General features: G+C 31.7%; 1 protein-coding gene across 1 annotated transcript; it reads right to left on the reverse strand.

The window, feature by feature from the left end:
* Positions 1-14364, reverse strand: LOC113867039 (sister chromatid cohesion protein SCC2). Its single transcript, XM_027501969.1, has 28 exons — positions 13760-14364; positions 12892-13001; positions 12351-12487; positions 12185-12275; positions 11782-12038; positions 10824-10931; positions 10516-10627; positions 10172-10268; positions 9878-10064; positions 9354-9785; positions 8726-9240; positions 8439-8649; positions 8311-8361; positions 8042-8200; positions 7748-7915; positions 7134-7430; positions 6899-7051; positions 5109-5278; positions 4636-4741; positions 3479-3640; positions 3288-3392; positions 2961-3194; positions 2425-2558; positions 2056-2346; positions 1551-1980; positions 915-1007; positions 664-789; positions 1-555 (listed from the first exon to the last, which is right to left on the reverse strand). The coding sequence occupies exons 1-28, from the start codon at positions 14011-14013 to the stop codon at positions 331-333; spliced, it is 5415 nt and encodes a 1804-aa protein (XP_027357770.1). The 5' UTR covers positions 14014-14364; the 3' UTR covers positions 1-330.
* Positions 14365-20147: the final 5783 nt, after the last annotated feature.

The following is a 20147-nucleotide window of genomic DNA, read 5'->3' on the forward strand; positions in this document are numbered from 1 at the left end:
ATCGGTTATTTTCCAAGAACCAAGCTTTATTATATAGACAACGAGTTCGGTGCTATGGAAGCAAAGCCAAAAAGAAAACAACAAAATTTGATATTTGGATGGCTAAGACAGTTTTAAACAAAAGAATGCAGCCACTATATTATGATGCAAATTACAAAAGGAAACAGACAAAAATCATGGTCATCTAAGAAGGCAAGGAGAATTCCAGGCCCGTGCTTTCCTACATTCTGTTTCCTTAAATCCTATTCTATTGGCTCTCGTCCTATTCTGTATTTTTTTTTCTGCCTATTTAATGTACAAGTTAGCCTATCTATCATGTACTTACATCAATCAATATTGCCTAGAGCTTCTAAGGTTACCCCTGCGGCCACTACTATTCAACTTGCGCATCGCACTTCCACCAGCCCAATCCTCATCATCATCGTCCTCCTCTAAATCCCCACCTGCCATGTGTCCAGATTTCCGAACTTTTCTGGTTGTAGGTCGTTTTCGTTTTATATTTGCAGTGTAAAGTGAATAATCCACAGTGTCTTCCCTCAATGCATTCTTAAATTCCTGGTGCAACAAATGGAAATTATGGCTAAATAAACCCTCAATCGAATTAGGTGCAAAAGGCTTTTTTAAGGGTACTAAAGAGAATTACATTCCCTCAGGCTACAGTACCTGATATCTTTGTATCAATTCTTGCGGACATGTAGGCAAACTGAACTGTGATTCACCAATATTAAAACCAATATTCTGTCTGGAGATAACCTCTCCAGGTTTTGGTTGTTCATTAGGAGAATAAGCCTGAATAAGTGGGAGCACATCCCAAACAGAGAACCGTTAGCTTCCTATCCGATAATATTCTAGTCAAAGGATACACGATATTTAACAGTAGCCAAGTGATGATAAGATGCATAATATAATTTTACCTGACAACGGGCATCATTGAGACTATACATGATTTTTAGGTGTCTCTTAAGCTTTAAAAGAAGCTGCAATGCAATTGCCGATAAACAGTCAGCCTGCACAAGCATAGGTAACAAAATGGCCATAAGAATATGAATAAAAAAAAAACGATTAATCTATGTGCATTATTCAGCTGTTCAGGGAGTGCAATGAGAACATTTGATATTTTATATTCAGCTTAAATATGCATTTAATCTCATTAAACATGACTAAATTTGATTACAGTCCTCCAAAAAAACGTAATTTGGCCATCATAAACTTTGATATTTTAAAAATGGTCCTTGTCACCACTCAATGGTAGAGGCATACATCAAGCCATGTTACACCATTGACCAATTTTGCGGTAGCATACGATGTGACATATCACATCATCAATAATAAGTGGTGATAGAATTTTAAAATTTTTAAAACTTGTGATTAAAAAAAAAAAGAAAAAAAAAAAAGAGTAAAACCAGGTTTATCAACATTTCAGGGACTAAAACTACATTTAACCTTTCAACTTCTTCTTGAGAGAGAGACATTTAATTAGAAAAAATTTGATCATTTAGCCTCAAACAAATAATTAATGACAAAAATAATGATTGCCGGTTCCAAAATACCTGAACTTTCTCCAGATCATCGTTGGAGAAGGACAAAGAATTTGTGAATCCTGCAGCATGCAGCTTTGCTTCTGAGCTACCATTATATGATAAAGGATATTCTGGCTGTTGATGATTTGTTCCATTTAAATCCAGAGATCCCATGTCACTCAAATTGGGCTGAGCATCTAAATTTTGCCGAAATGTCCCATTCAAGTCCATTGACATCACTTGGGTTGTATGAGTAGGTTCATCTAGCCCCTGTTGGCACATTCCGTTGCTGTAAGGTGCACAATGACCCTCACTTCTTAAAATTTTTGAAGTCCAGGCTTTGAAGTTTGCTTCTAGTGGACCAGCCCTCACTTGAACTATTCGATTGATAGCAAAGATTAAATAGAGGGGCTCATCAGGTGAAATGAATGGCAGCAATGCAAGGACTTCTGTGCAGTATCTGTCCAAAGAAACCAAGTAAAGGTCATTTAAAAACTCGTACAAGAAACAAAGAATAGTAACAGATAGTACTTACGTCAAGAAAGCTATTACTAATTTAGTCCAGCATGGATTATCAAATTTCCGCACAATCGAGGACATAAATTTGTTCCTTGATATCCGGTTCCCTCTGATGAGCTTGTATATTCGAGAAACCCCAAGTCTTGCTTGAGCAAGTGAGCCAGCCTCAGGTTTCCCTTTTCCAGAAACAGGGGTCTTACATTGGATCTTATGGTCAACATTTTCTGAATTACTGGAAATAGATTGTATAAACATAAACGACATTTGAAGTCCATCACCCAAGCGGCTTTCAAAAAATGCAGGGTACCTGAAAAGATGTTTTAATTATCTAATGCAAGCAAGTTGACATGTATTACATCATCAAAACTATATATAGGATATTTACTTTTCATTCATATTCATCAGAAGATGATGAGCCAACTTTGAATTTGACTCCAGAGGATCTGTTTCAAGTGCTATGAGGTATGGAACGCAGGTGATTGGATGAACAAGACCTTGGCGCAGTACAACTTCAACAATCTGCATTATTAACAAATCTCTTTCTAAATATGCAAGATCAAAAGAAGAACTAAACTATTTTCACTGAAATGCTTAATCTTCCAGTGAAAATAAGTGAGACAAAAAGATAGATGACTTAAACCACATTCAAGAGACTGCTGATAACTTGCAACTGCAAGATTTACCTTTAAACTCCTTTGCAAAGCATCTACCTAATTTCTTGTCCCCTTCACCTTATGCTCTCACCCCATTCATCCAACAGACTTGGAGAAAATAGAAACAAACAAGGACAACACCCCCCCCCCCAAAACACACCCACCCATATGCTTATAAACTGTTTTGGTTCAAAAAAAAGATTTTCATTGTCTTTTAGCATTTGTCTTACAAGTGTTAAATCTGATCCAAAATAGAAGCTATTCTGACCTTCAGGGCTGATTGACGAACTTGTTCACTGAAATCCAAACATCTGCCCAAAATATTATCCCAATACAATTGAACTATACCCCCGCATATGTTTGTATCCCCAGCACCAGCAGCAACAGGTACTGTTTGCCCAGCCCCAATTGAGCAATCAGCAACATTTTCATCAGCTTTATCCATTCCCATTTGGGCTTCAGCATCTAAAAGATACTCAAACATGTTTTGCAATGCTTGAATCTGATTACCAGAAGGATTTAGTATCCACAAAGAAGTAATGAATAAATAAACAAATATATATATATATATATATATGCATACAAAATATATTACCTTAAGGCGAGTGTCAGCAGTTGAGGATAATGTTCCCTCCAGTATTCTTCCAATATCATTTTCCAACATGTATTCAGGCCTAGCAATTAGAACAAATCCAAGTGCCTACAATAGTTGCAAACAAACATTAATGAACTTTTAAGATTAAACCACAGTAACTGGTAAGAACTAAGTAGATGAATAAGTCTTACCTGCAACGATCTAACCTTGACGACAAAATCATCCGCAGAAAGATACCTTGTAAACAAACTGAGACTCCTTCTGACATCAATAAGCCTATTACTGGAGCTTGCTAATAGACGATTGCCATACCGAATGAGCGACCCAAGACAGAAGAGAGATCGCCCAACCTGCTGTAAATAGCAGGAGACAGCCAATTTTTATTTTGCATCGCACATAAAATTAAAACAATATTCACCATCAAGCAAATTAAAAGACAAATATAAACACTGTACAACACAAAAATATTATAATGATATAATCTAGTGTCCAAGCTTGATATTCAAGACCATAATTCCCTTGAAGAGCTCTATCCACAAAAAAAAATCAGGAACTTTCCTTGACACTAATTTAGTTACCACTTACAAGAAATATGATCCACTTAGCAAGAAGAATTCATCATATATAAACTACTTCATGCAGGGTTTAACAAAATACCACAGATTTTTAAGGAACAATAATTGAGTACTGAAATCAAATACCTAGCCCCTACAAATACTACCTAAAGGGAATATTCAAAATGGAACTCAACCACAAAAACTAGCTTAGGGAAGAGGATTGTCCAAGTTGTATAAGTAGTTTTTTTATCCTAGCTGAAGTGAGACATTTTAACACACTTCCACAAGCATAAGACAAGACATCTGTAGCACAAGGTTTGCAGGAGTAGAGGTCTGCACATGACCCAACAAACACCAAGACGGAATAACCCTGATCCCAAATTATAAATGGATTAAGCCTAACTCAGCCGCAACAGTTAGCTTAGTAGGGGGAGGGAGGGATTGCTCTCCTAAAAGGAGAACTTTGGACCTATTCCTAGCTAATGTAGGGCAGCTTAACAAGTGAAAAAAAAAAAAAACCTACTGTATGATTTCTAGAGTACAACCTTTCTTGATAAATTGAGTGCAAGCTTAAGTTTCCAATGAGTCAAGATATTTATATGAATTGCAAGGTACGGACTTGAGTCGCATGTTGGAAGTATGGGATTCTAGTGTGGGATTTATAAGGCCTTGAGCTCTCTCAGTACAACGACTAGCTTTTGTGGTATGTATCTCCCAAGGTGCTGATTAAAAAACCCAGTAACAATTGTACTATATCAAAGACAAAAATTAACATGAATCTAGCAATAAACCTGCTTGTTATCTGCCTGGATATCCAAACATCTGAAGAAGACCTGAATAAGGTGTTCAACTACAGCAGCCCCTTTTCCTGCCATCTTACTCACAGAGCAGAGGCACCTGATCCAAAAAATATAATAAGACCTGTAAGTAGGGAAAAACAATTTTTCTAGTAATCTTAATCAATAAACCCAACCAACATCCAATTCAAGGTTTTCATAAATATTTCACATAACAGTCCACAAATTTTGTTCAAAGACATACATATTTTTGCACTGGTATTAATGTATTACATAAGATAATTATTTAAATATTCTCATATGTTACTTTAAAAAAATTTATTTAGCAATTGTAAACTCCATTATCCATCAGGAAAAATTAGAGAATGGCACATCACATAAATCTATCAGCTGGTTTATTCCAGGATGAATCAGAACAGAAAAAGCAAAACAACACAAGAGAAGAAAATAATGGTAAGTGTAAGTACTTGATACATGCATGGACAACTGTCAAGAAAGAATGCCGGACAATCATCTGTTTCAAATCTTGCTCAAGTTCCTCAACAATACTTGAAGGTAACTTTCGGAGCAGGGGCAACACAGCATCAATTATAAAAATTATACTCTCAAGTAGTTGTGCAACCATGCGATTGTCAACCTGAAAAAAAGCAACAATTAGACACAGCACACTTTTGTCATTTTGTCATTTTCAGATTATTCTTTCAAAGTAAAAAAAAATAAAAATCCATAAGAGATATCTAATAAAATCTTAAGAGACCATAAACTACACGACTAATAACAAATAGATCAAGACCAGAGCAGAAACAAAGTGCCAAATAGAATTTTGCAAAAGCCTGAATCAGTTATAAACTTATAAAATTAGTTTATATTTTACATATATACAACAAAGATAATACTAAAAATCTGGATATCAATCATAATATAATATGAGGACAGTCATTAACCACAAGCTTCTTGGTGTTAGCATTTAGATTTTGGTTAATGTAAAAAATGCTTAATATTGCTATTAGCTACACGTTTAGACTCCATTACATTGTGTCATGCACAATGGATTTCTATTTATATTTTAGCAAACTTCTTTTTTATGTTCAACCCTAGTGTTGTGCATAAAATCCATTTACACCAAACTAAACCATAATCCAAAGTTCCAAACCAAACATTTTTAAAAGAGCCAAAAACTATAAATTGGTTTTTAAGCCAAACTAGTTCATATTAACAAAATGGAATTGTCATTGATGAATCATATTTTAATTACATTTATTAAGCCTTAATGTGACCTAATTACATGATATGAGTGTTTAATTAGTCTTACTTGGCTGCATTTATTAAGGTGAGCTTAATTGGGCTTAAGTGATAAAAATGAGTTATTTTCAAATTTAAGCCAACTAACCTATGTTTACTCTTTTTGCCATATCTTGAATTGCAAATCAAATTTTGAGCTAATTTTTGTTATATTATAAATCTTTTTTTAGAGAATCTTACTACACAACATAGGATCTTGGTCCTTGATGTTCATTTTAAGACTAGTAAACAGAGAGCCAATTAAGTTATTGTTTCTTTTTTTTTTTTTTTTGGGTTTACCTTGATGCAAAGTTGCATTACTATTACCACTTCATACATAACAAAAAGCTAGACTTTCCTATTATTCCAACCTTGAGCTATCAGACACAGTATATAATAATATAAAATATATCAAAGGAATGAAGTTGCCAAACTTGAGATAACATCCAGGAATTTATGGCCACAGTTTCCTCTGAATCTTGTTTCCTTTTCTTAATGTTATTGTAATAAATGCTTGTCTTAAAATAAAATTTCACAATAAAAAGAATGCGACAAAATAAGTAAATATATGAGAAAACTAATTTAGAACTATATTATCAGTATACAAAATAATCACAAAATAAATAAATAAAAAGCTATAAAGAAAGCATGAAAATTATCATTGAAATTTCAGTGGCATAGGTGACTTTTTATTATTTGAAGAAAGATTATAAGATGTATAAATAAATAGCATATATGCATAACCAGAACAGGTTATCGGAAATGAAATATACATCTCATCCTCACAGCTCAAACAAAGTTTGAAACAACCACCTCAACATGGGCAGGACACAGCAATGTTAAAAATTGGCATCCAGGACATGTATGGCACTAATTAAAGCAACAAAGGAGAAACATTGACTTCACACACACACACACATAATTCATAAAAAACACTAGAGTAAGCCAATATATGACTTAAGAAGAAAGTGATAACCTGAGTCTTCAGATATGGCTGCAAAGTAACAACAAAATGGGAAGGGTTTGAAGTTGGTGCGCAGAGTGTTGGGTCCACAAGACAAAATGCATGCAAGACTAACACATATGGAAGTGCACGTACCTCCACTTCATCACTGTTCGTTTCCTCAACCTGATTATGATAAAAAATTGTCATTTTCATATTAATGCAGCTGACCATAATAGTCAGTTGCATAAACAAAACACTAATGTACCTGCAATATCTTCTCTAGCAAGCATTTGCACATCAACTCACAACGCTTACGGACTGTTGCAAGGGACACTGGATTGACCCCAATGGCTTTTGCAGATTGTGGCAAAAAATCAAGTGACAAGTTGCGCTTTATTACAGTTACAAGAAGTTGATTATTGGGCATTCTTCTCAGCATTTCAACAATCTGCTCTGTTTTCTTAGCTATCTCAAGTGGAACAGTACTGCCATCTCCAAAGACCTGAGTTTGTGAAGGAGGCTCCTCAAACCAGAACTCATAAAAAGTTTTGCAAACAAGGTCCTGGAAAACCAAAGCAGAACAGGGAGAACACAATTAACAGTTGAAGCGGATGAGAGCATCAATAAATAAATTAAAGAATATATCACAGGTCTTAACATCAAATTAACATCTCACAACTAATAATTTACAGCACAATGGAACTACCTATTTAGGGAATACAAATGAAAAGCGTAAATATTACAAATCATCATCACAGATGATATAAAATAAGACCATGTTAATCTTCAAACACATCCTGTTATATGATGTAGCATAAACTATAATTGTCAAAATCTAGGAACAAAGTATTTAAAATTCAAGCAATAATTTTAAAATACCTGGATACTTGCTTCATCATCACTAACACGTGAAATTATCTCTGTGCAAGCTCTCGTAAACCCAGAGAAGTTGGCATTTGAACTGCACATATCTCGAATGATTTTTATAGCTCGCTTTCGAACACTTACTCCAGTATCTTTGATTCTCTCTGCAATCTTCTCAAAATACTACATACACATTTGAGAAATTTGTTTTAACAATACATCAACCCTAAACATGAAGTGTATCCATAACTAAGAATTATAGGAACAGTTGTGTTAATGACCACTAAGGAAAGATTCTTTGACACATACCTTAAAACCCACATCTGGATGGGAAGCAATATGCCTACCAACAAGTTCCAATGCTGCTTCTCTAACAGATATAGCAGAATCACAAAACCTTCCTTCAACAGCTGATTGTACTCGCTTATCACCCAATACCTCTGGATCAGCCTCTACAATGATACTAACCTGCTCAATACATTAAATGATAGAAGAGATTAATTTGCTGCAAAGTAGCACTTATAAGTATCCCATTTTCAATGGAAAGCAGGAAACTTCAAAAAATATTTTGAACTTACTGCTCGCAAGGCCTTAGCCCTAATAACCGGAGAATTCTCCCTCAAACTTGCCTGCACACATCATAAGTAAAACTAGTAAAGTACTTTTTTTTTTTGACAAATTAGAGAAAGGATGAATATCAACTGACCAGAAGCATGTGAAGAATCTTATCAAACCCTCGGCAAAATGAACTTTTTTGTCCCAAAGCTAAAGTAATCTTCTTGCTTGAATCCCTAGTTAACATAGAAGACACAGTACCAGAATCTCGTACTATGATTCTTGACTTCATTCTAGCAAGGTAGTAAATGGACTTCTGCTGACAATTCGAATCATCTTTGTACCACAGGCAGAGATAAAACCTGCACATAATACACATGTATAACCTTTGTATATATAACACTAAATTGTCAATTACAAGATATGTTGAGTACAAACCAGCAAACAAAAAGATGCAGGTCATCAGCAGAGGTGACATCTTGTAGGTAATTCAAAAGCAACTGTTGAATAATCTCATGCTCAGAAACTTCAGAATCTTTTGACGTGTTGTGATTCTTTTTCACATCATCCTTCCGCTGGGAATTGCAATATGATTGTAATACAAGCAGTTGCTTCTGACAGATGCATATGTGGCAGAACCAGTTTCGACTAGAAGCTTCATGATCTTTAATGCCTAGGCAATCAGCATGAAAAAGCCTCTGGCAGCCATGACATATGAACAAGTTTTCTACCTTTCCCCTCAAACAGACACAACATGTATCTTTTGGATGGTGTTGAGTATCAGCATCCTGACTAAGTAAATCCTGAAGTATCCAGAACTTTTCTCGGCCACAAATTACAGCATCACGCTTCAACCTTGCAGCAATTGTACCAAGAATATCAATAGCCATGGAACGTGCAGAGACATCCTTAGATTTCAGCCCGGCATTCTGAAGTAGCAATACACAGAGAACCTGAAACAACTCTCAGCAGTAAGCAAATATGACCATTCTGATGCATTTACGAATATTAAAATGTACACGGAGATATGCAGATCCCTGCATAAAAACAAACACAACCTATCTACCTCTAGAATAGGTGCGGAAGCAGGATATTCAGGTAAATTTAGAGTTGTCAGTAAATCTGTAACAAGATTCTCCATTATGGACTTCAGCTCAGAAGCATCCTGAGTCTTCACACTCGCAAACCGCTGAAGTACACGGCTCCAGAATAGACAGCAGGCTTCTGTTGCTGCCTCATGGCATTTAGATGGATAACTAGCATCAACCGAGACTTCTAGTACAGCATTACCGCAAGATGCTTTTCTTAAAGCATCAGGAAGGTTAGCACTACAATGAATCAACTGAATAAGCAAAGCGGTAACCATTTGGATCTGCCTTTGCTCTTCGTCACGTACATGATAAGATCTTAAAGCTCGCTTTGAACACGGCAATTTCCAAAGAAGCTGAACCATTTCATCTATCACATAAGTGCGATGTTGCGTGTATAAATAGAATATCTGTACCAACATATTGGAAAAACAATAATTATAAGTTAACTACCTATACGAGTATGATAGATAACACACAAAGCAATGGAAGATATCAGTACCGCGCTGACTAAACTAATTGCCTTCAATTGCAAAAGCTGGATATTATCAACCAAAAATGTCGTAATGCTTGTTTTTACAAGTTGTAGAATGCAACTGTCTGATAACTTCTCAATTAACAACAAATCCTTGAGTAGTCCAAGAACAGTGCACAACTTCTGAATAATAGTATTCACAGCAGTTGAGACCCTAATAAAGCAATGACCAACCAGAAAATAATAAGAAATGTATGTGATAACAAATCTAACTTAAGATGCATAAGAAAACCAGATTAAAGGACAACTTCTGATTCAGACCTGCTTGATGCTGATTTCTTCAATTTTGAAGTCTTGCTAGTACGCCTTTTCTTGCTTGCTGAACCAAATTCAGCATCATATTCTTCACAATCATCAACTGGAAAACACGTAAAGATTAGCAGTTTGAAACCACATTGAGGAAATAATCTCTTTCCATTCTCTCTCTATTTCCAAGTTGCTCTCAAAAAAACTATAAATTCATAATGCATCATTAACTACAAACAAATTACAGTAGATATACAATTTAAAAAGAAAATCCTGACTTTCCAGTGGCCTTTCCTTCCTCTAAAATGTGAAACGAAAAAAATTATGTTCTATTCAGCAAAAGAACTAAAAGGGCTAACCTTCAAATGCAGTGTTTTCACCAGGTCTATGTAATGCACGGTATGACGGATCACTTGCACACATTACATCCATTATCTGATGCCGGGAAAATTCCAGAATTCTCTCAATGATCTGACATGGGTAAATTACTTTCAGGCATTACAGATTATAGTTTCAAAGGATAGCAATCTGCACAAGTCATGAAAGAACTTTTTTCCTGTTGAAGGAGCATTCTCTAATGTATACTTTCTTTGCCTAAGACAGATCTAATAAAAATATTGTCATTCATAAAAATAATATTTGTTTGGAATTAGCATAAAGAACCCACCTCTTCATTATAAAGTTGCTTTGGCATATCAGTATGAGCCATGACTGCTAGTGCAGCATGAATGGACTCCAATGCAATTAAAACAGATGAAACTAGCTCTGAATCTGACTGAAACAGAGAACAATAACAGTTACAACAAGAACCCCAAGAAAAAAAACAATAGTATGAATTCACTATGCAACTAGCGGGTACGGCATGGGTAACTAAATGAACCTAACAATGCTGTTGGGCTCTATCAAAAGCCAAATTTAAAATAAATCCATCTTTTGTAAAGTCTTTTCTAACAGTGTCATTTGAGCTTTAATGACATCATGTGATTCGTATAGTTGACCAAATCTATTAGAATAAGCTTTTTGTTGTTATGATGGAGGATATTCTAGCCTCCTTCTACTTGTTCTTTCCCTTTCTAAAAACAATTCATTTCTATACACACACACAACAATGTAACAATTTTCAATTATAATCAGTAATAATGTACAGTTTCAAATTAAGGAGGTTTGAAGAGATACATGGTATTAAAAGAGAATAAAATAATTGATATTAATGTATAAAGATTCTGAGATTAAATATATAGTTTGTTCTTGAATGGGAACAATATATCACAAGGAAATGTAGACACTTGTAGATGAGAAACCATGCTACCATAATCAGATTTACCATGACTGTTGAGCATTGAAAAGATCAATCCTCACCTACCAAACCCAAATTCATGTATGGTGGGACCTCACAAAAATTGACATACATACTCTAAAGACAATTTTCACCATGCAAACTTGCCAAACTTGATTTATGTGTTAAAGCTATTTGAATATTAAATTTCTGTTTACTACCCAATACAAGTTAGATTTTAATAGATTTCATTAGTAAAATTGAGGTCATTCAAATCAACTAAATCCAAACCAAACAAGCCTAAAAATTCAGTACAGACTAATACAAAAGAAATAAAAAGTGAACTTACATTATCACATTCTTCGATTGACAGGCCTTCTGCTCTATGAATCTGATGATCTAGAACTTTTAACAGTCTAACAAGGGCTTCTACAGGAACCAAATGCAGAATTTTTTTTTCACGTATAGATGCTATTTCACTAACAAGTAATCTAAGATCTGAAAGAGGCAATGGCAGCCATTCAGCTTCGTCTCGATCATCACTATTAAATTCAGACTTGTTGCATAAGTCCTCCAAAAACTCACGAAACCTTCCAATGTTGGCATCTACGAAGATTAAAAATTCCAGTTGATTACACATAAAAATAGCATGTGCATGATGAGTGCACACAGGCATAATGCACATACATACAGATAGAGAACAAACAACAATGTTAAAAAGGTAGGATTTTAGGAACCAGGAATAGACCAACCTTGAAGCTCACCAGGATCCTGTGCTATAGATATTACATCACCAACTTTCTTTTTTACTTTTGACTTTTTTGAAGATAATGTAGAAATATCCTGCCAAATCATTATTAAAAGTTAGCAAAAGAAAAAGAACCAAACAGCTGCAGCAAATATCAAATATAACTATACATTTGTTGAAAAATTATCAAGCTGGCGACTATGGGTTGCATTATAGTCTTTTTGAGTCTGACTTGGGACAGGAAAACTTGATTCAGATAGCCTCTTTTCAGGTAATGCACTATTAGAGATCTGCTCCTTGACAGGACCTGAGAAACTTGACCAATACAATAAACAATAAGCAGAGCACCATTAAATTATTTAACAGAAAGAAATAAGACCTAAGGAAAACATAAGCTTTAGGTGGAAAAGGTTAACAGAGTTATAAGTTTGACATCAAAAAACCAAGTTCAAGCTTCATCAAACATGCAAATTACTCTAAGACCCTTGAAAGTTATAATTGACAGCAATTTGTCAGCATGAAATCAGACTTGATTATGACAACTTTTCGTAATGATAAATCTCATTCTGGCCAAACTTCCCAAGTACAAAACTATTAGACCCTTATCTCTGCCATCATTATAGACCACTGACCAAAGACAACCTCCCTGTCAAATTTGAAACAAAATCCACAACAGCAATATTCAGAGCAGAAACCAAGTACTCTATTTACCTGCAGAGCTGTATTCAAATGCTTCAGGATTGCACCTGAGAACTTCATCATGGAGTTCTAACGGCTCAACATATATATATGGAATGCCTTTGGCATCATCTCTTAAATTCCTATAGAAGACAATATATACAAATAACAGTATTAAACTTTAAAATAAACTCAAAAGTTTGTTAGTAACAGACTAACAGTAATAATAGTAATGACAACAAACAACATTGACAATGATAACATGTCAAATTTTAACAAAACAAGAAAAATTTGGACACGTGGCTGCTCGAACAAATGTCATTTCATTTATAGTAACTCAACACAGCAAATAAAACTCCACGTTGGCTGATGCAAACGGTGTTCATAAAGTATTTACCTCTTCTCAACTAAAACCTCTCCCATGAAGACTAAAAAACAAATTAAAAAAGTATAAAAACAAAGTAGTCAAGTAACAGTTCTCACAAACCATAGAATTAAACTTAATGCACCTTTTATAACAGCATCCAATATTCATTTACAAGTCCAACACTAATCGGCCTGTGACCTAAGCATGCAAACTTCGGCATGAACAGGTAACGTAATTTAAAAATTAATCAATTAATTTAAAATTAAAAAAAAAAAAACAGCGAACTCTACCGCAAAATTCATACGAGAACCAAAAGTAACGTCTCATCTCATACGGCTACAGTAAATCACATGGAAATTCGAATGCATGCAACTTCATCTCATAACCGCGAATTTTAGTTGCACAAAATAACTAATAATAATTAACGGCGAATTTCAAGCCTAATTTAGCATTTCCCTACTGATTCAACATCCTAGTGACTAGAACCTCGACGCGTGCGGAAAATGTCGAACAAAAACGAAAGGAGAAGCTCACAGGTACGACACGTCGGTGTGGCGGAGTAGTTCGGCGATCTTGCTGGACTGAGCGAGCACGTCGACGCGGTTCAACAGCATCGGCGAGTCAAAGAGGCGGAGGTCCTGATCGGAGGCGCCGCAGAAGACCGGAAGCGACGGCAGCGGCAAGCACGAGGCGAGTTCGGAGTGGACGGTGTTGGACAAGCCGATGCCACGGTGGCCGGAGGAGGCCGCCGCCGCGGCGGTGGCGCCGGAAGGTGGTGGAAAAGTCATGGATTGATTACGGGAAGGGCATGAGGAGTAAAATCGTGGAAATCTGGGGGCTAATTGGGAGGAATTAGGGTTCGTAGGAAAGAAATTGGAAGATAAAAATGGAATGGAGTGTGAGCCCTAGAGGGATAGATTTGGAAGATAAACGGGAAGTGAATGGCGGGGAAAAGGTGTGTTTGTGAAAATTATTTTGGGAATGATTATGGAGTGGGGGTTTCAAGTGGATTTGGTTTTGATGTGTGTGAGAAAAATGAACAGAGTCGAAGTGTGAAATTACCTAAATGCTCCTATCGTTTGTGCCAAGACTGTAAGCCATAAAGGGTACACCCAAACTGTGAAGAAGGAATTCGGGGTGGCGAAACAAAGTTTTTAGAGAGATATATTTAAATATTTTAAGTTACTCACTTTCACTTAATAAATCCTTGTAGGTTAACTAATTTCATTTTTAAATTATTGTATATTATATATATTGAAATTTATATATTTTATATATTACTCGTTAAAATAATTATTAATTTTATTTTTTTATAAATTTTTATAAAATTATTTTGTATTAAAATCTTTAAATTAACAGATTGATTAATTTTATATTTTATAAAAAATATCAAACAGTGTATACTTGAGTTAGTCTTTAAATTTAATCTTAAATATCTAATACTTTAACTCTGTTATATTTTTAATTCAACTAATTATTTTAAAATAATATTATTTTGGACAATAAATTTTTTTTATAGATTTCACTGTTAGAGCAACAATTAGAATTTTTAAATCATCATAAGAAACATCTTTAATTCACTGAAAATCATTTTTTAATTATTATTTATTTATATTTTTTATATTATAAATATATAATTACCATAACAATTTATCACTATTAATAAAATCTCATATATATATATATATATATATAATTTTTATTTTAAATTATTTTTATTATAAAATCACATATATATTAAATATTTAATACTTTTTTATGTGTAATATTTAAAAATAATATATACTAAATATGATATTTTAGAGAAAAATATGAAAATATAAAATTGAAAATTTTTAATAATAATTTTAGTGCAAGCACATGAATTTCAAGATAAAACAACCAAAAATAAAGTACAAAAAATTTTCAAAATTTTCAGTAAAGATTTTAAAAAATTGATTTAAAAAGTTAAAACACCAAAAAATGCTATTGGCGTTTCTTGATAAAAAAAATCCATTTGAAAATTTTTCATATTTTTATAATTTTTTAAATAATTTATTTTAGTAATTTTTTTCATATAAAAAAGTTCAAATACCAAAGTATCCTATGAATAACTAAAAACTGAAAGATAAAATAAAATTAAAAAATTAGTATAAAAAAAAATGTTAGAAGATTTCGTTATTAAAGGATGCAAACAAAATCTAAATTAAATTTAGAAAATCAAATTGAATAAAGTGAAATTGAAAAAGTAATCAAAACTTCACTTAAACACGAAAATTATAATTTATCCTGTTTATATATTCAAGGGACTGATAAGTTACTATTTTTAGTCTAATTTATTTTTAAAAATAATAATTTATTCTTATATTTTAAATTTGAGTTTTTATTTAAGTTTAATGTTTTTATGAGTTATTAGCATTTTTATTACGTGATATATTTTTTGATATTCAACATTTTTTTTTCTAAATGTTTGGTTAAAAAACTCTATTGTGAATTTAATTTAATTCATTCATAAAATTTTGATACACTATATTTCTGTGGATGTTGTATGTTTGGGAATCTTAAAATTACATCAATGACGAAAATAAATTAAAATTAATTCTTAAAATTTATTAAGTATATCTATTCCAGGAAAATGTAAATTATTATTGAAATAATAAATATACCAGTTGTTGCATTAATTGGAGAATGTAGACATGCCATATGAATATTTGTTGAATTCATCCATTCAAAAACTTAAAACTTCAATAAAAATAATACTATCTATATTATCTTCAATAATGCAACTGAATCATTTAAATTAAAAAAATTCGCTTAAATAAATTAGTGAAAATGTTATTTTTTATTAAATCAGAATTATAAAAAATTTCAAAGTTTCATTTTTTTATTTTTAAACTATAGAAATTTTGTGTAAAATTATATGGTGAACTATTTTTTAATAAATTTTTTAAAGTTATATAAAACACTAGATAATATATTTAAAATATTTAATGAAATAATATATGTAAAGGTCCTTTAAGTAGATATTAATAAGAAATAAAGATTCTTTAAAGTTTCTATAATTTATAAAGAAAAAATGAAGTTTAAATTTTTTTTTTATAATTTTAACTTTAGTAATTTTTTTCTATAAAAATTATTTTTTGTCAAATTTATTTAAGTAAAGCAAAATTCTCATTCATCTTTAAAATTCGTGTAAGTTAATTTAGACTACAGGATACATTTTCCACCAAAATTCCAAAAATTTTAGACCCATCTTCAATGAATACCTACAAGTAGAAAGTATCTCATCCACTTTTGTTTTCATCTTTTAATGCGTTTATTTTAATTAAAATACAAAAATTTTAAAAATTAATTTAATTATAAATAAAATCATATTTTTCTTAAACTAGGTAATCATAACTTTTGTCTTTAAATAGCACAACGCTAAAATGTTTATTATAATGTGTGTCTAATATAGTATTTAATTGATATGAATGAATATAAGAATTAATTTAATTAATGAATTACACATTTAAATATCATAAAAATAAGTTTTATCTTCACATGCTAATATGGCCAATTCAACATCTACCTTAAACTAATTTAATTATTTATTTGTTTGAATAATATAAAATTGGTATGAAATGGATGAGTTATATCAACCTTCATATTATACAATAGCATATTATTAGGAATGTAAAATATAAATGAAACTATTTGTTTTAATAATTTGTCTTGTGTATATTTTATAATTAAAATTGACTGAAGATAGCATGTATATTATACTCGTTTTTACTGCAATAGTTTTGCTTTCTACTCGATTTTTGTTAAATTTGTTCTAAATTTTTAAAATTAAAGTTGTTACTTGTTCTTAGACACTAAAGAAAAAGACAGAGATAAAAAAAATGACATAAATATAGTGGATAACGTATGTGTATTGTGTTTAAATTTAAATATAAAATATTGTGTACTGTGTTATATTTTATTTTGTGATACATGACACAAAATTAGTTGAAATATCTAAAATATTCTTGATAAAAAAAATAAAAAATAAACTCATTCCTCTACCTCGATGCACAACAAATGGTACTGAAGCAAAGCACGAAAAATTTATTTCACTTTTTTCTAAAATAAACCGATGTTGTGTTTTTTTTTTTTTGGTTAATATCATCTTCCTTTAATGCAAGGCACAAAAATGACCAAAACAAACAGATATACTATTTTAAAATGAAATAAAAATATTCAAAGTTAATTGAATTTAATACAAATTAATTAAAAATAATCATTTTCATAATAAACATGGTTAAGTATTAATATTTTTTTTAGGTGACAATGATGTGTATTTTATGTGACACCTTTCATTCTTAATTTGTGCTCTTCTTCGACCTAATGACTCATTTTTCTTTAATATATCTCACACAAATAAATTAAAATAAAACTCTATAATTAGAAAAAAAATTGAACTCCTTTAAGGTAAATATTAACTTGACCTACCTTTTTGTTACTTACATCAGTTTCACACTTTTTCTCTTTTACTGTGAAAAAGACACTAGTATACTTAAGTTAACTCTGGTATCAAATCATGATTAAGTTTCTATTAACTAATTGGATATTTAAAATGTGTTATTTGTACAAAAATTTTGCTCCACGCAAGTTGATATATTTATTTAAGAGGTAAATTCGTAAGAAATTCATAACTCTAGGGAAGTCATCAAGTTATAAAAAATAATAATTTATTTGAAATATAAATTATGCAAGCAAAAACTTTTGAGAATGAAAGTGACACAGTAATATTCCGAGTAACCTAAAGGTACGTTGATCAAATAACTAACTCTTCTATGTGCTAATTTTACACTCTTTTATGACACAATTTTCTTCTAGATTTATAAAGATTGAGTAGTGAAACTCTACCATGTCTCTAACACAGTATGGGCTAAGCAACAACCTGGTTTAGGCCATGTTATTAGAATGTCATAAGGGGTAGTAAAGCAAAACAGCAAAAGCGAAGGTGTGTCACGTTAGACAAAACATGTTGGCATGTGTGGGTCATGGGCCTCCAAGCAAAAAATCAGTGAAGGTACCCATCAATACCTCATGCCTCATGGATACAATGGCAGTGAATTTCTTCTCAGAAAACACAAGGAACAAAGCAAGTGAGCTAAGAACCTGCACACGACACTGTATAATATATAAGCAAGTTAAAAGGGTGCTGATCAATGAAACCCAAAAGATGTTACATCACATCTCTTTGCATTTCAGGGCAATCCCATTCCCTTCATCATCTTATTCCTCATGTCCATACAAAACCCATTCTGTTTGCACTGAATAGACAGTGACTTAAGCTCCTTGCACTGCAAAAGTACTAACACACATGCCTAATACACGCCCATGCTTGTTTTTATCACTCTCTCTGTCCTTCCAGTAAGTCCTAGAAAATTATGTAATTTGTGTCAATTTATACATAAATACTTATATATAAAAATTTAGCTACCAAATGCGTGTTAAGTTTTAGAAAAGTTAAATAAGTAAATTTAAAATAACAAATAAAAAATAATATTTATTTATTAAAAAATAATTCATTTTACTTATTTGTTTATGTATTTTATAAATATTTATTAAAAATTTTGTTTAAATAAAGTTATCCTTATTTTTAAAGATTTTTAAAGTATCTTTTAGTAGCTGATTTTGTTAATTCATTTTTATTTTTTTTTTCCTATTATTTTATACCATAAAAAATGAGTGTTGCTAGGTTAAGAATTAATGTTTAGCTTTTAAAATATGAAGAAATAAATATCTTATTAGTTAACATGGAAGTTTTTTCAGTATACATAAGATTTTCCATTTATTAATTTAAGGTGCATCTCCTGAATTACATAAAGGAAAGAAATAATAGTTCAATGCTGCCTTCTTTTTATAATATCTTTATGATATTAATTGAAAATTAATTCTAATTAATTAGGATGTTAATTAATTAGGAGGTGGATACAAGGCGCCTATGGCTTGTCTCGTCAAATGTAAATCATTTCACTTAATCAATCCCATTAAAATAAATCAAACTTTTACCCTAATTGGATTTTATATAAGAAATTTTCATGATCTAGTTTATTTCCTAACATTTTATAGAGAACTTTTTTATGCAAATTAATACATTGATTTTGTGCAATAACTTATGTTTATTTTATTCCTTTCATGTATCTATATAGACACATCGGCACATGATATATAAGATTTGATCATATTCTTCAATACAATGATTTTAACATCAGATGTTTTTAATTATTTATCTCTCACACACGAATTTCATTATTTTTACAACATGATCATGGGTATTTATTACTTATGGATGTTTACTTTTAGTGTCTAGATTTAATATTTCTTAAAAATATACATTAAAGAGTTTAAATAAATTAAAAAATTACTCAAAGCTAAAGATCTCCTTAAATTTTATATTTTTCCCTTGAGAAAGTAGTTATAGCAGCTCCAAACCCAAATGTAATTGGATATCGCTAAAGACTCCTTTGGAGTCACATGTAGAACCTACACATGTCACACATGCTGGATAAAAAAGTTTTGAAATCAACCAAGTACATGTGCCCTGTAATACACTGCATTTGGGATGATTAGATAAATGTTTATAAATTGAATATATGAAATTGATTTTATTTGACACTTTACTGTTCAACCATAGACACACACAAAATTCTAATACAACTAATAATATTAAAACATGCTATTAATGCAAATATAATTTGATTATTGTGTTAGCATTATGTTATATTTGGATTAAACTTAATTTTATCTCTGAACAAGTTGATGATATATATCATAGTCTAATAAATTAAAAAAAGAATAGAAAATTATGAGATAAACTTATTTTTAAGAGCAATGAAATTGTAAAAAGGGGGGAACATTATATAGCTGCCACTTGATCAGTTGCATGCAGGGAATGTGCAGAACATGCTGT

This window comes from Abrus precatorius, unplaced genomic scaffold (assembly GCF_003935025.1).
Source record: "Abrus precatorius isolate BTA unplaced genomic scaffold, Abrus_2018 Scaffold5, whole genome shotgun sequence".
NCBI lineage: Eukaryota > Viridiplantae > Streptophyta > Magnoliopsida > Fabales > Fabaceae > Abrus > Abrus precatorius.

What these genes read in the sequence shown, in the direction of transcription:
- LOC113867039 (XM_027501969.1), bottom strand. Translation starts at nt 14,013, where the DNA reads ATGACTTTTCCACCACCTTCCGGCGCCACCGCCGCGGCGGCGGCCTCC. An exon ending in ATTTGAATACAGCTCTGCAG is followed by an intron (nt 12,488 to 12,891) that starts GTAAATAGAGTA and finishes CAAGTTTCTCAG; the next exon opens with GTCCTGTCAAGGAGCAGATC. An exon ending in AATTGATACAAAGATATCAG is followed by an intron (nt 556 to 663) that starts GTACTGTAGCCT and finishes TTGTTGCACCAG; the next exon opens with GAATTTAAGAATGCATTGAG.